The sequence below is a fragment of the Haliotis cracherodii genome, unplaced genomic scaffold, assembly GCF_022045235.1.
Source record: "Haliotis cracherodii isolate W230 unplaced genomic scaffold, xgHalCrac1.p SCAF_12, whole genome shotgun sequence".
Lineage (NCBI taxonomy): Eukaryota > Metazoa > Mollusca > Gastropoda > Lepetellida > Haliotidae > Haliotis > Haliotis cracherodii.
Genome location: NW_027266267.1, coordinates 27,800,720 through 27,818,057, shown reverse-complemented (window position 1 = coordinate 27,818,057; position 17,338 = coordinate 27,800,720). Strand labels below are relative to the sequence as shown.

The 17,338-nt window shown below is 40.9% G+C and overlaps 1 protein-coding gene across 2 annotated transcripts in view; it reads right to left on the bottom strand.

Annotated features, from left to right (window-relative positions):
* LOC139458320 (fibroblast growth factor receptor 1-like) overlaps positions 1 to 17,338 on the bottom strand; it is a 95,814-nt gene that overhangs the window by 16,238 nt on the left and 62,238 nt on the right. Inside the window, exons 5-11 of one of the 2 annotated variants that reach the window (XM_071239708.1) lie at positions 15,747 to 15,851; positions 12,079 to 12,141; positions 7,721 to 7,809; positions 5,883 to 5,993; positions 3,179 to 3,344; positions 1,162 to 1,272; positions 300 to 508 (exon numbers count right to left, since the gene is read on the bottom strand). In XM_071239708.1, coding sequence (XP_071095809.1) covers positions 300 to 508; positions 1,162 to 1,272; positions 3,179 to 3,344; positions 5,883 to 5,993; positions 7,721 to 7,809; positions 12,079 to 12,141; positions 15,747 to 15,851 — 854 coding nt within the window. The remainder of the gene's footprint in view (positions 1 to 299; positions 509 to 1,161; positions 1,273 to 3,178; positions 3,345 to 5,882; positions 5,994 to 7,720; positions 7,810 to 12,078; positions 12,142 to 15,746; positions 15,852 to 17,338) is intronic. The other variant, XM_071239709.1, reaches the window with a different exon arrangement.

The window sequence follows — 17,338 nt, the reverse complement described above, 5'->3', positions numbered from 1 at the left end:
GTCAATTCTCAGGTCAGTAAGTCTCAGGTCAGTTAGTCAAGTCTCAGGTCAGTAAGGCATGTCTCAGGTCAGTAAGTCAAGTCTCAGGTCAGTAAGTTTAGTCTCAGGTCAGTATGTTTAGTCTCAGGTCAGCAAGTCAAGTCTCAGGTCAGGAAGTCAAGTTTCTGGTTAGTAAGTCAAGTCTCAGGTCAGTAAGTCAATTCTCAGGTCAGTAAATCTCAGGTCAGTAAGTCTCAGGTCAGTAAGGCCTCCAGTTTATATCTAGGGGTCATGTAAACATTACGTGACGGCCGGCCTACCTTGAACCTCTGAAGGTGGTCCAGGCCGCTGGCTATCTGGGCCGCAAGGGCCAGGAGTTTGTGGGGGTCAAGGGTCTGGTTCTGCAGCCGGACTGCCTGGTTCTCATTGCTGTGGTTGATGACCACCTCCTGTTGCCCGGGGCGATGTTTCTGGAGGAATGCCAGTAAGCTCCCCTCCGATGTGTACTCCAGCATCACCAGCCAGGGCTCTGTGGGAACACGCCAACACGTCAACGTCATGGCACCGACTGAATTGTCTTTTTCAATAAGTTGGTTCATGGATATTATTTTTCAAAACATAGGGTCAGTGGATTGAAATCAACATAAAAGTACACAAGAACAAGCCACACACACATAATTTCTCACAAAACGTTGGATCGGTGGTCAAAATAAAAATAAAATTAGAAACTTTTTTTCTCAGCAATCCTAATTTTCAGTGTTGAGTAAAGTATTACAAATAATATTGGTAAGCTTGAGATAAACATGTACATAAACTTGATATGTAAATGATGGTGATGATGATGATGGTGATGATGATGTGTACTGCCATATTCACATGCCCAGAATTAATTTGCTCTAAGCGCTATGTTCAGTAAGACTGATAGTACATGTCCATCCCTATATTTTATTGACTGAACACGATATCACTGATTTTGTACTGTTGTCAGTAGGGATCTGATGATTAAATAAGCAGTCTGTGAAGCTATCATTGTTATATTTACCCTGGTATATGTCACAGTATTGACTTCAAGATGTTTTGCATTTATTGAGCTATAAATGTTCAAAACGCTATGCACTCCATACAGCTCAAAAAATAAAACAAAAACTGAAGTCAATTTGTGCATGGTTGAGCATGACTCACCGTTGGTGGTGTAGCTGCCGATGAGGCGGATGATGTTGATGTGGGCGGGCAGCATCTTCATCACCTCTAGCTCGGACACAAACAGCCGACGCTCATTTTCTGTCGACTCAGCTGAAACAAACAGGACCCATATGACCTTATTCCATAATGTGTCGAGGAAGTGGCACCTAACTGGAAATGCACGTGTCCAGCACCACAATCGGCCCTTTCAAGGAAGTAGCACCTAACTGGAAATGCACGTGTCCAGCACCACAATCGGCCCTTTCAAGGAAGTGGCACCTAACTGGAAATGCACGTGTCCAGCACCACAATCGGCCCTTTCATATCTAGAGGGAGGGAAAGGAGTTTGGCTTCAAAGCAAATAATTCCTGAAGGAGATAAATGATTTCAATCTTTTGGTGGGGGGTAAAACTTGCTGGACACGCTATCCACCCAACACTCACTGTTTTAGACTAGAAAATATCTTTTTCGGTATTTTCTGGAACAGAATAAAATGTGGTGGGTCCCTTATTCAATTTGGATGATTCAACTCAAACAGCATTTCAGGTAGTCGTGTTGACTGACGGATGTGGGTCATGGAGAATATTATCTGAATGTGTTTCCGTATTATAAGTATCATATGTTAGGAACAAAAATGTTTTATGTGAGCCTTTGGCGATATATTTTTACAATATGGAAACACACAAGGATAATAATCTCTAGCATGTCATTCTAAAAATGTTCTATGCTTGAAAAGTTTTTTCACTTAATAGAAACTGCATATGAGTGAGTGAATATGGTTTTTCGCCACTTTTAGCAATATTCCAGCAATATCATGCTGGGAGAAATGGGCTTCACACATTGTACCCATGTCGTGAACCGATCCCAGGTTGTTGGCGTGACGAGCGAACACTTTTACCACAATGTTTGATGAGTGATGACCTGCCCCATTCATCATATTCTGCCAAATGATTAGCTATCCGGTTTGTCCACAGAAACATTGTGACACATTAGGAAACCCCGATTTAAACTCTTTGGCAAAATCACACAACTTCTCAATCAAACAGACAATGCATCTATGAAAGAAGCTTAAAAGTAGTTCCTGCCAGGTGATCTCATTTGCATACTTATCGAATCGTGATACCAATTTTATTGGATAGGTTTATTGAACTGATATCACTGTCCTTTTCATGATGAAATCATGTATTTGATAGTCTATACATGCTGCACACCCGTGAAGATCTGGGTTAAATTAGCAGCAACCCATGCTTGACATAAAAGGTGCTTTACGCTTGTCGTAATAGGCAACTAACCGGTGGTCAAGCTCGATAACTTGGTTGATGCATGTCATCATATACGAATTTCGTAGATCAATGCTCCTGATGTCAATCACTGGATTGTCTGGTCTAGAATATTGCTGAGTGTGGCATTAAACAACAAAAAGTGAGTCAGTTAAAATTTAACGTCACATCGGCAATATTTCAGCCATATCATGACGACGTTAAACAACAAACAAACAAACAAAAACATGCCGTAACAGAATGATCTTGGTTATACAACAGCTTTGTTTGTTTGTTTATTTGTTGTTTTACGCCCCACTCAGGAAGCATTGAACAGTACAGCTATACCTTGGTGTGTCGGTATTATATGCGAAGCGAGCACTGAGAGATGCAGGCAGAAGAAATTTCACACTTCCATTCACTTGTTGCTTACATCGTACTTGGCAATATTCCAGCTATACAGCAGTGGCCTGTAAATAATCGAGTGCGGACCAGACAATCCTGTGACTGATACTGTGGGCACCAAGCCATGTTTTTGGGGTACGGTGACATCAACCAGCCAAACCACCTCACCCAATTGTCGGCTCTTGCGATCAGTACAGGTTACAGGGGACCAATTCCACCCTGGAATCCCAACTGGGGACACTTGGATTCAACACACAAGCAAATCTATGACAATGAAGAGTCAAGGGTATTAAAATAAAATGGAGACATAATACCCTTGATAGTTGAGGATGATACCCATATTTCTCACTTACAGATGAGTTTCTTGATAGCAACTCGCATGATGTCGTTAGTGCCGGGCTGTTTGCGCATCCTGCCCTTCCACACCTCCACATACGACCCCTTCCCGATCTGCTCCACAAGGCGGATGTCTCGCCGGGGAATTTCCCACGACATGCGCAGCTTAGAGTACTCTGACGGCTGGTGGAAAAAATCATAAAAAGTCATAACTCTTTTATATTAGGAGGATGGATTGATGGGGATGTGGTTAGAAGGATGGATGGATGGGTAGGTGGTTAGGATGGATTGGTGGGTGGGTAGAAAGAAGGATGGGTGGGGATGTGGTTAGATTGATGGATTGGTGGGTTGTTAGAAGAATGGGTGGGGGTGTGGTTAGATTGATGGATTGGTGGGTTGTTAGAAGGATGGGTGGGGATGTGGTTAGATTGATGGATTGGTGGGTTGTTAGAAGGATGGGTGGGGGTGTGGTTAGATTGATGGATTGGTGGGTTGTTAGAAGGATGGGTGGGGATGTGGTTAGATTGATGGATTGGTGGGTTGTTAGAAGGATGGGTGGGGATGTGGTTAGATTGATGGATTGGTGGGTTGTTAGAAGGATGGGTGGGGATGTGGTTAGATTGATGGATTGGTGGGTTGTTAGAAGGATGGATGGGGATGTGGTTAGATTGATGGATTGGTGGGTTGTTAGAAGGATGGGTGGGGATGTGGTTAGATTGATGGATTGGTGGGTTGTTAGAAGGATGGGTGGGGATGTGGTTAGATTGATGGATTGGTGGGTTGTTAGAAGGATGGGTGGGGATGTGGTTAGATTGATGGATTGGTGGGTTGTTAGAAGGATGGGTGGGGATGTGGTTAGATTGATGGATTGGTGGGTTGTTAGAAGGATGGGTGGGGATGTGGTTAGATTGATGGATTGGTGGGCTGTTAGAAGGATGGGTGGGGATGTTAGATTGATGGATTGGTGGGTAGAAAGAAGGATGGGTGGGGATGTGGTTAGATTGATGGATTGGTGGGTAGAAAGAAGGATGGGTGGGGATGTGGTTAGATTGATGGATTGGTGGGTTGTTAGAAGGATGGGTGGGGATGTGGTTAGATTGATGGATTGGTGGGTTGTTAGAAGGATGGGTGGGGATGTGGTTAGATTGATGGATTGGTGGGTTGTTAGAAGGATGGGTGGGGATGTGGTTAGATTGATGGATTGGTGGGTTGTTAGAAGGATGGGTGGGGATGTGGTTAGATTGATGGATTGGTGGGTTGTTAGAAGGATGGGTGGGGATGTGGTTAGATTGATGGATTGGTGGGTTGTTAGAAGGATGGGTGGGGATGTTAGATTGATGGATTGGTGGGTAGAAAGAAGGATGGGTGGGGATGTGGTTAGATTGATGGATTGGTGGGTTGTTAGAAGGATGGGTGGGGATGTTAGATTGATGGATTGGTGGGTTGTTAGAAGGATGGGTGGGGGTGTGGTTAGATTGATGGATTGGTGGGTAGAAAGAAGGATGGGTGGGGATGTGGTTAGATTGATGGATTGGTGGGTAGAAAGAAGGATGGGTGGGGATGTGGTTAGATTGATGGATTGGTGGGTTGTTAGAAGGATGGGTGGGGATGTGGTTAGATTGATGGATTGGTGGGTTGTTAGAAGGATGGGTGGGGATGTGGTTAGATTGATGGATTGGTGGGTTGTTAGAAGGATGGGTGGGGATGTTAGATTGATGGATTGGTGGGTAGAAAGAAGGATGGGTGGGGATGTGGTTAGATTGATGGATTGGTGGGTAGAAAGAAGGATGGGTGGGGATGTGGTTAGATTGATGGATTGGTGGGTTGTTAGAAGGATGGGTGGGGATGTGGTTAGATTGATGGATTGGTGGGTTGTTAGAAGGATGGGTGGGGATGTGGTTAGATTGATGGATTGGTGGGTTGTTAGAAGGATGGGTGGGGATGTGGTTAGATTGATGGATTGGTGGGTTGTTAGAAGGATGGGTGGGGATGTGGTTAGATTGATGGATTGGTGGGTAGAAAGAAGGATGGGTGGGGATGTGGTTAGATTGATGGATTGGTGGGTAGAAAGAAGGATGGGTGGGGATGTGGTTAGATTGATGGATTGGTGGGTTGTTAGAAGGATGGGTGGGGATGTGGTTAGATTGATGGATTGGTGGGTTGTTAGAAGGATGGATGGGGATGTTAGATTGATGGATTGGTGGGTAGAAAGAAGGATGGGTGGGGATGTGGTTAGATTGATGGATTGGTGGGTTGTTAGAAGGATGGGTGGGGATGTTAGATTGATGGATTGGTGGGTTGTTAGAAGGATGGGTGGGGGTGTGGTTAGATTGATGGATTGGTGGGTAGAAAGAAGGATGGGTGGGGATGTGGTTAGATTGATGGATTGGTGGGTAGAAAGAAGGATGGGTGGGGATGTGGTTAGATTGATGGGTTGTTAGAAGGATGGGTGGATGAGACCAGTTGTAATGTTCTCATTTAGCGAAAGGGCAGCAACAAAACCATGAAATTAGATCAATTATTATTTTTGCATATGCTTTGAGGGGATGCTTGTATATATTACCATTCCAGTGCTTATCAAGAACGTTGTAGAGAAATGATACATTCAAATTCCTTTCACTGAAAAGGGTTAGATTTGATTACGTGAAGTTGGTGTGGATCCTGTTATCATGTAACCGCTGTATTTAAAATCAGGGAGGCTCTGGGTGTAGGTCTGCTCACCATGTACTCGGGCTGGTGTTGGAGACTTTCGTCAAGGAGCTCCACTTCCTGGTCATCCAGCATCTCGTCATGGGCGCGCGATATCTTCTCTCGCATCTTACGCTCACGTTTCTGCATGAAAATCACTTGTGAATTATACAGTTTTCAGAAATGTAACTTAGAGCAAAACAAGTGCACCAGGTGCACAGTCAAGTAACGTGATGGAACATCTTGTGTCATCCTCCCATTCTTTCCATCCAGCCAAACTCATTCATTCATCTTTCTATCTATCCACCCACCAACAAATCTAGTGTTCATTCCATCCATTCATCCACCTATTCTAACCATGCATCCACCCATTCAACCATCTTATCCTATCCACCATCAACACACCCACCCAACCATCTTACCATCCCATCCACCATCAACACACCCACCCATCCTTCTTACCATGAACCCAACCATCTTACCATCCCATCCACCATCAACACACCCACCCACCCTTCTTACCATGAATCCTTCTTACCATGAACCCAACCATCTTACCATCCCATCCACCATCAACACACCCACCCACCCCTCTTACCATGAATCCTTCTTACCATGAATCCTTCTTACCATGAACCCAACCATCTTACCATCCCATCCGCCATCAACACACCCACCCATCCTTCTTACCATGAACCCTTCTTACCATGAACCCAACCATCTTACCATCCTATCCACCATCAACACACCCACCCATCCTTCTTACCATGAATCCTTCTTACCATGAACCCAACCATCTTACCATCCCATCCACCATCAACACACCCACCCACCCCTCTTACCATGAATCCTTCTTACCATGAATCCTTCTTACCATGAACCCAACCATCTTACCATCCCATCCGCCATCAACACACCCACCCATCCTTCTTACCATGAACCCTTCTTACCATGAACCCAACCATCTTACCATCCTATCCACCATCAACACACCCACCCATCCTTCTTACCATGAACCCAACCATCTCACCATTCCATCCACCATCAACACACCCACCCTTCTTACCATGAACCCAACAATCTTACATCCCATCCACCATCAACACACCCACCCATCCTTCTTACCATGAACCCTTCTTACCATGAACGCAATAATCTTACCATCCAATCCATCAATACTCCCACCCATCCTTCTTACCTTCCACCATCCTTCTTACCATCCATTGATCCTTCTTACCCTACCCCAATCCACCTCCTCACATCCATCCACCATCCTTCTTACCCTGAACCCATTGACCTCCTTCTTACCTTCCATCCATCCCCTACCCATTCATCCTTCTCAGCTATGCATCCACCATCCCGTTCAATGCCTTAGGTGGCCCATATATCAAATCCACCCGCCCACCCATCCATCCATCCATCCATCAATGCATCCATCCATCAATGCGTCCATCCATCCATCCATCCATCAATGCGTCCATCCATCCATCCATCAATGCGTCCATCCATCCATCCATCAATGCATCCATCCATCTATTCATCAATGCATCCATCCATCCATCCATCCATCAATGCATCTGCCCATCCATCCATCCATCCATCCATGCATCTGCCCATCCATCCATCCATCCATGCATCTGCCCATCCATCCATCCATCAATGCATCCATCCATCAATGCGTCCATCCATCCATCCATCCATCAATGCGTCCATCCATCCATCCATCAATGCGTCCATCCATCCATCCATCAATCAATGCATCCATCCATCTATTCATCAATGCATCCATCCATCCATCCATCAATGCATCTGCCCATCCATCCATCCATCCATCCATGCATCTGCCCATCCATCCATTTCCCTACCCTCACCTTCATCCTCATGGCAAGGGCGACAAAGACTATGATGAGGAGGATGGCAAGACCAGCACTGATGAGGGCGCCGATGGCGTATGGAGAGACTGAAACAGCAACATTCATATAATCCTTTTCTCACAAATTCCGTCACAACAGTGTATTACAATACATAACTCGACTTGAATATAGTTTCAACCCTTCTCAGGAGAGGTTGAATCTTTCAATACTACCGCTGAACAAACTTAAGAAAAATCAGTGTGAGTACAGTGCTTAAGTACCATAGGTATTCGTCATGAAACAAAAGAATCCACTTCCATTTGTTGGTTTGTTGTTCAACTCAGCACTGAGCAATATTCCAGCTATATGGCGGTCTGTAACTAATCGAGTCTGGACCAGACAATCCAGTGATTGATGTCATGAGCATCCATCCGCATAATTGGGATACGATGACATGCATCAACCAAGCCAGCAAGCCTGACCAGCCGATCCTGTGAGCCACCTCTCACGATACCATGGCCACTTGTTACAGAAAGCATGGGTTGTTGAAGACCTAATCTAACACGGATCTTCACTGGTGTTTCCATCGGTGATGTGACCCGTGAAGATTTCGGGGTAGAATAGGTCTTCAGCAACCCATGCTTGCCATAAAAGGTGACTATGCTTGTCACAAAAGGCGACTAACGGGATCGGGTGGTCAGGCTCCCTGACTTGTATGATGCATGTCATCGATCCCAATTGTGTGGATTGATGCTCATGATATCAATCACCGGATTGTCTGGTCCAGACTCGATTAGTTACATATTAGCATATTGCTGAGTGTGGCGTTAAACAACAAACCAACCAACCAACCAACCAACAAACTATTGGTGACGTGGAATGGGGTTTAACGTCATGTTAAAGATAATTGCACTCATATAGTTACATGCCTGCACACACGTGTGTGTGTGTGTGTGTGTGTGTGTGTGTGTGTGTGTGTGTGTGTGTGCGTGTGCGCGCGGAATAATGTCACTCTAATAGTACTAGACCACAGTTTAACATGACACTCAGACACAAGAAACTGACTCCAAGCTGATCAGTCACTGTATCATCCTCTTCAATCCCGAGCATCAGGCAGGGTAATGACAAGTACCATCTTTTAACATCCTTTGGTATGATACAGCCGGTGATCTAACCACCGACCTTCCGCTCTCCGGAAAGGTGCTCTATCCACTAGACCACTACCACTGACCACGGGACTGTGGTAGAGTGTGACGAGGTGCACATAAGAGGTCATGACTTCCCACCATGCACTGTTACAGCATCTTCCTGAGGCAATGGGGTTAACTGGCTTTAAAAGTCCAGTTTCCAACCTTGGTGACCTAGGCTGGAATTTCTGGGCTCGATCGTAGTGCAACCAGTGGTTATTATGCTTCTTTGGCCCTCCTACTGACCAATCAGATTCCATCTCTCATATCACATACATTTGCTTCAAACAAAATGATAGCGCCCAGTCAAGACAATTTGATTGATATTCAAAATCTATATTGCGATAAAATGGGTCTTACTTTGTTAACTGAGCACCTTCATTAAAAACATGAAAAGATCTGAAAAATATCTCTTCATGCCGAATTGGCGGAACGCATGCATTGCAAATCCTGCAATCAACCGAAATCAGCACAACAGTTTACGAACTAGATGTTGAACAGATTTTGATTGGACTATGCATCGACTGGTTAGTCCAGCCAAAAAATGACTCCATAATACCAGCCTAGTTTGGCAAGGGTGGAAACTGGACTCTACAGTCAGCTAACTCTCTTGCCTCAGGAAGATGGTGAAGGAGATGAACAAACCAACCCTGATCATGCAGGTTCTGTTTTCAGGTTCTGATGTTTCTTAAGTTAGTTCAGCAGTTGGTCAAGGAATACACCACACCTTGTTTTATTGATAACAATTTCCTTATTCTTATTCATAAAAACAGTGTCATGTATTCATGTTCGACTTCTAAAGGCCTCTTGAAAACTGGACTTGGGCCATAAAATAAATAATAAAAGCAATTCAGATGAGTTGAATATGATGGAAAAAAAGGGAGTTAAACTCTGGTAAAGTAACACATGTCTAATGACTACAACTATATGCATGCTTGAATTGTTTGTGGGTATTGAGCTATGGAAGTGAAAACAGGAACAAGTCAAATTCGACAAAGCGACTAAGCTTTCATGAAACAGAGGTGAGGTTGAAAGGCATGCAATTTTCATTTTTTGTCAATTTATCTGTTAAACCAAACTTTCAAAACTTTCAGAACAGTCCTTTGATCCCTGAACATATGTCAGTAAATGTCAGTATTTGGACAAAATATTGAATTGTTAAGGGAAATATTATTTTACTCGTAATTCAAAAGAACACATCTAGAATCTCTTTTGTTTCAATTGTAGTTTTTCTAAATATAAAAATCGCTTTAGAAAAGTATCATTTTGCAATTTGATTTAATTTTTATTTCCTGTGCATTTGGAAAATAAAATACAAACAAGTGATAAAAATAAACAGCCCTTGATTTAAAAACACAAACAGGAACATCAGTCTCGTGTTATCTGAATGCTACTTCCTTTTTCTCTGAAGACTAGAAATTTTGATCATAATCTTTTTATGATATTTGTGATTTTAAACATTAACATTACATAACTATACGATACAATGACAAAATTAACTTCCTGAAATATGTACAAGAACTAACAATTCTTACACCCCATGCTCCAATGTTTCTTCCTCAACAACTTGAATAACTTCCAAATTAAATGCAGAAATTAAACTTCAAAATAGAAAATAAATTCACTGTTACATTGTCTAATTTCATTGGGAACAATCTAAACACTACGTAATTTAATAAATAACTTAATAATAAGAACTTGAATCATGAACACCTTTGGCAAAGAAACATAGCATTGATAAGGGGAGATAATTACAAAATATAGTGAGTTATGTCCCTTGGATCATCGTATGTCCCAGCTCCTAACAGCAATAGCCTTTGCCTTTTTGTTGCCCTCTTTATATAATTGCTTGCCATTGTGATAAGTGACAACAACTATGCATAGTGTTGAATTCAAAACCGACTGACCGTCATGTTTACAATCAAGTTATGAATAAAGAAGGAATAGGCAGGGACCAAGCTTTTACTTCAACACTTGGTGTTTGACTGTACCATTGTTAGATTTTTAATTGTCCTCAGCACAAGTTATGGTAGCCTTGGACTTGTTGAATTGTTAAAGTCTGGTGCCACACTTGCTGTCTGTTTGCCAGGCTTTAGTAGAGATAAACATTTGAATAGTTCCAGGTTAGGGTGACTACTGTCGACTATTTATCTGTTTTGGTGGTCTGTTGTGCTCTAACCAGCCAATACACACGAATGTGAAATAGTTTTAGGGTGTCCCTGTGGTAGTTCAGCAACCTAGATACGGAGGGTGTAGTCACATTCGGCGATATAGTTCATAGCATGTCATCATATTAAAATTTGGATTCAAACCTCTTTAACAAAGTACGATGAAGTATATGAAGCTTTAGTTCGGTGGTCCAGGGGGTTCAGAGGAGACAATATTTTCAGGCTGACGGATGCCACACTATACAGCTCATAGGACTTCCTGTAAGGTGAGCTAAAAGTGTATGCCTCCTTTTGGATTAAGCAGCAATTGGAATAAGTGCTTGATGGCTCACATGACTTCCTGTAAGGTGAGCTAAAAATGTATGCCTCCTTTTGGATTAAGCAGCAGCTGGAATAAGTGCTTGATGGCTACCTTTAGTTATGTGGTGATATCAGGGCTTTATGGTTTCAGGGAAGACTTTAGAGAAGCTGACATCTGACGGACGACCATGATTTAAGCTCACTTGACGGCAAGTCAGGTGAGCTAACAACCAGTGACATAACACAGTGTACTCATTGTCATGAATAAAATAAAGGTTCCAACACCAAGGCATGCCGTGACTAATGAAACCAAGGCAAAGTTTGTTGTAAGCCCCGATTTTTTATTGGTTTACAAATTTGTTTGAAAAAAAGTATTGTTGAAAGGTGTCACAAAAGTCAAAAAGAATTTTTTTTCAAATGTTTCTATGTGATAACTGTGTTAGCCCATCAGGGAAAGTGAAAGGTGTCACTAAAGTAAAAACAGAATTTTTTCAAATGTTTCTATGTGAAGTCTGTGTAGGCCCATCAGGGTAACACATTGTACATCTACACACATCAATATATTTATTACTAAGCATCAGCAGGACAAAAACATCTTTTTCAGATCTTTTCCCCATTTGGTGTTGGAAAATCTGTAAACCAATTAAAAAAAATGTCGCCCATTAAATATGTGGAGGAACAAAAGAGGAACGTAAATTCAACAAAAGGAAAGCAAACTTACAAATAGAGCGAAACCTGCGCGAGTGGTGAGGGAAGCCCTCCCGCTCTATGTAAGTCACATTAGCTGGAAGAAGGAGTTGTGCAGAAGCATTAGATAAAGAAGGAATCAGAAGGAATCAACAGAAGTCATAAACAAAACATACAATTCAAATTTCAGACCAATGAACACTCAGATTACAATAGTCAATACCTTTTGTGCAACACATGGGTTCATTTCATTTCTTGACATAATGTAGACATTTGTTACTATGACAACGCATGTCGGCCATTTGCATTCATGGTTATGGAGAAGCGTAGTGCACACACACCTGTGAGGTACAGATCCAGTATAGACTATGGGTCTGTGTATGGCAAACCAGGTCATCATATAGAGACTCAATCACTTGATGACAGACCCATTAAGATTACCGTATTCGCCATAATAAGTGCCCTAGGCCTATACCATACACAACAGGTCTTGTTTTCTTAAACTGAACGGTTGTAAACAAACTTAGTTCAATTGTTTAATGAAACTATACCTGTCTCCATAATAGCTACTCATCTATTATATACCCTTCTCCAAGGAGATATCTCCACAATAAAATGACATCACAATTGTATGCTTTGTTGGCCATTGTGATGTCATCTGTTACCATGACATCACAATCAAATTACATCACTTAACTCTCTGCCACTGCAGCTGGAGTTTCAAACTGTTATCAACTCATGTTGATATATTTGGTATGAAAAGAAATTGTGAGACTCTAGAAATATACTGATATACAATATTATTTTTAATGTTAAACATTATAGTGGTCAATACAAACATTTTTTTTTACTTTGACCACGTTAGGGGAATATGTTTGCAAAAATATTTGTAAATCACCCAAGAGAAAAAAGGTGAGTGAGTTGGGTATGTCAGCTTTATATACACAGTGTGGGAGAGCCCTGTGTGACTCAGGTTTTGGACATATTACACATGTCAAATAATATTGCAAATGATATCTTTACACTTTTCAAAATATAAATATTATTACTTGGTATAAAAGACACATAACTGCAATCACAACTTACAAACAGCCACATAGAATAACACTTTGACATATAAAAACATAAAACTCAAATCTAAATCCATCCTCAAAATATCAATATTTGAAAACTGTTACCATGGTTACAAGGAGAAAACATAATATTACATAAAGAACTATATAGTGTGGGATTGTGAATAGCTTATGGAAACACATGAATTCAACTAACTTCATGACATGCATTTTTATAGAAAAAACTGAAAAATACACATTATTTTTAAAATAATGGAGGGTTGATTGTTTGAAACCAGCCTAATGTTGGAAGCGTCTATATTATTCTATGTCACACAACACGCCAAATATACATAAAACTGTTGCGGATCTCTGTGCTAACACTTTCATGTGCTGTCAATATATACTCACCACCAAAAGGAACATGAATACATACATGTTGATTAATATGGGAAGAATTATTCATATTCAAGAGATATTAGGTATTCGATGCACAAACGAACATACTGTTATGCTGCGTGACCCAACGCTCATGAATGCATCACATATGACGTCATAGATCCATGACTCAAGATTCACCATTTGCCTTGTGCAGGATTAACGTGTAAAGTTTAGAAATCACGTGCAGCCTATCGTGACAAGAATAAAGACACGCTGTGGTAACACTTGACTGATTGTTAGTTTTGTCATTAAGTGGTACACATTGGAATCATCTCTTCTTAACGTACACACTTATCTACGGTATATGTTTCTATGGTTCGTGTTTCTTTGGGTGGTGAGTATATAGTGTTTTTTCAAAACATTATCATATATATTTTTTGTTAATTATTTATTCTGATTATGTGTCACTGTGCCCCAATGACATGGATCATTGCTCATGATTACAGTCACTGGTTTATTTGGCATAGACTTGATTATTTACATGCCCCGGTGATAAAGATAGAGTATTGTGGAATGCGGCATTAAACAATATTCAATCACTTATGCATCAGTTGTGGGTACAAAATATGGAAGAGCTACAGGCCCATATGATTCTATGCTGTTTTGTACACTGCCTATGGTCACTTACAGACAGGAAGTAAGGTGTTTTAAGGATAACAGTCTTCCATAGATAATATGTTTCAAGGGTAATAGTCTTACATTGATAATTTTAAGGGTAGTTGTTAGATATATATATTTTAAATTATATTAAACATTTACATATCACACTTACCATGCTTACCCAGGTACAAGTATCTGCTCAAATACGTTTTCTATTAGTTCCCCAACCAGTGAATCTGTTTGGTATCCAGTTATCATTCTCAACTCCCTGGGGACAATACTATGGTCTTACACTCATAATGTGTCTTAAGTGTAGTAGTGCAGAGTTGCATCTCTTGGGCATGCCAGACACTTATGATTGTTACATCAAATGCCGGCCCACCACAATTATGTTTCTAGGTTTGTCAGCACCATACCAAAACTCATGGGTTCCACCAAAGTGGTCAAAGTCTGAGACCTGCATCACTTTGGCTGCAAATCCTCTCACTTTAGTCAAACATACACAATGTGTCTTAAGGGCAATAGTCTTACATACATAATGTATCTTAAGGGCAATAGTCTTACATACATAATGTGTCTTAAGGGTAATAGTCAAACATACACAATATGTCTTAAGGGTAATAGTCTAACTTACATAATGTGTCTTAAGGGTAATAGTCTAACATACATAATATGTCTTAAGGGTAATAGTCTAACATACATAATGTGTCTTGAGGGCAATAGTCTAACATACATAATGTGTCTTAAGGGCAATAGTCTAACATACATAATATATCTTAAGGGCAATGGTCAAACATACACAATATGTCTTAAGGGTAATAGTCTTACATACATAATGTGTCTTAAGGGTAATAGTCTAACATACATAATGTGTTTTAAGGGCAATAGTCTAACATACATAATGTGTCTTAAGGGCAATAGTCTAACATACATAATATGTCTTAAGGGTAATAGTCTTACATCCATGATGTATCTTAAGGGCAATAGTCTGACATCCATAATGTGTCTTAATGCTGAATGTAAATTTTGGCTTCCGCAATATTCCAGCTGTATCACAGCGGGCTGCTTACTATAAAATTAAATATCAAACTATTTCTAAACACAAAGAAACATGCAGATGAGAAAAGATAGCTCAAACAAATATAATCAATCAAGCTTGGTGAAAAAATAACTTTCCAAATACATAATCCTGGATAAAAATATTTTCATTTAAAAGAGATCTTCATAAAAATATATTTAAAGGACAAAAAATGCTTTGATAGTGATACCTAAAATTGATCTCTTTCAAGATATTGTGCCAAGATTGTTCAGGTTTATTTCCATCAATGCTTTGATTCCGAAACCATAAAAAGAGCAAAAAAGCTTTTAATAAATCTTCCATAATGTTTAACAGTGGAACATGCAGATAATTACAGCCGAAAGAAAGTTCAGCTGCCATTGGATTGGGTTGCAAAGTTAAAAGCATTCAAGGCTCGGTTTGAAAGAGCTCAAATGGATTTTAAAATCAATGCTTGACGGGTCGAAGGAAATGATTTCCACTGGAAATTTGCCCAGGAAAACTGATTCGTCAAATTAACACGATTTAACGCCACATAAAGCTATCTCTTACTTTGTAAAGGTGACCTGTGATCTACAATCTTTGATATCTCCCGCTCGTCATGTTTGGCAATGGTGTATGCAGCATTTTCACCTCCTTGGGCAAGGGCAGCACTTTCTGGAATGTCAATGTTATCAATAGCATCATCACAACTGGTTATATCATCATCATCATCATCATCACCACCATGGGCAAGGGCAGCACTTTCTGGAATGTCAATGTTATCACTAGCATCATCACAACTGGTTATATCATCATCATCATCATCATCATCATCATCATCATCATCCCCACCATGGGCAAGGGCAGCACTTTCTGGAATGTCAATGTTATCACTAGCATCATCACAACTGGCTATATCATCATCATCATCATCATCATCATCACCATCATCACCACCATGGGCAAGGGCAGCACTTTCTGGAATGTCAATGTTATCAAAAGCATCATCACAAATGGCGATATCATCATCTTCAAATATCAGGCAATATGCATGAACTTAAATCATTACACCTGATATCATCCTTTAAATGCAAACATCATAATCATCATCAGACATCAGACAAAATACTTACGATAAAGTCATTGCCTTGACATCATGATCATTATCATGGTTCACACTTTTTTTCCAGGTTTTCCAGTGGCAGTGGGAACCATGATTATAGTAACCCCACTTTTCACAAAATATATCCCAAACTTTATTACATTTTCATAGAAAATGGCCAAGTAAAGGCCTTAAGAAGTTTCAGCTTTGAGTATGGTTGAAGTGAAAAGGTCAAATCAAGGTCAGAATAGAAAATATCGCAAAAAATGGAACGTTAACGTTGAGCCCCACTACTAACTACACAGGTACGAAATTTCATTACATTCTGAACAAACATGGCTGAGTAAGGGCCACTAATAGGTTTTTCAATATGGCTGCTGTGGCGGACATATTGAAAATTGGACTAGAAGCTCCTCAAAAAGTTGGGGTGTTGTCATTGGTGGACCCAGGTATGTGAAGTTTTAGCTTTACTGGTTTCTGAGGTACTTGAGATGTTCACAATGCACAACCAGGCCACGTGTCCAAGAGTATCTGTTCCTGTAGTAAAAACTGTTGCTTTGTACTTTCTATGGGAATTATTCCCATGGAACAGTTTTTACAAGGATAAATTGTCCATGCCCACGGACTTTGTCCCCCACTTAACAATGGGTCAGGTGAGCTAAGTATTTCGAGAGACAGACAGACATGGTGCAGTCACTAACTCCTTTAGGTCTTGCATAAGGAAAGTAACTTTTGTCAAACCTTGTCGCACTGGTCTAATAAACAACTTTTTACTCATTTCCTATTTCCTGATGTGAGAGTGATCTTTGGCTAACACCACTTTGTACAGTATTCCAGTCATATCGCAGCATGTGAGCTTAATTAAGTGGAAAGCCTGAAGTGATGCAGGTCTTGGACTTTGACCACACTGGTGAAACCCATGAGCATGGATATGGTGCTGACGAACCTAGAAGGTGAGGTGAGGTGAAATTGGGTTTAACGTCGCGTCCAAGATTATTGCACTTATATAGCGACGTGCATGCACGTGTATGTGTGTGTGTGGCTGCTTGTACTAGTCCGG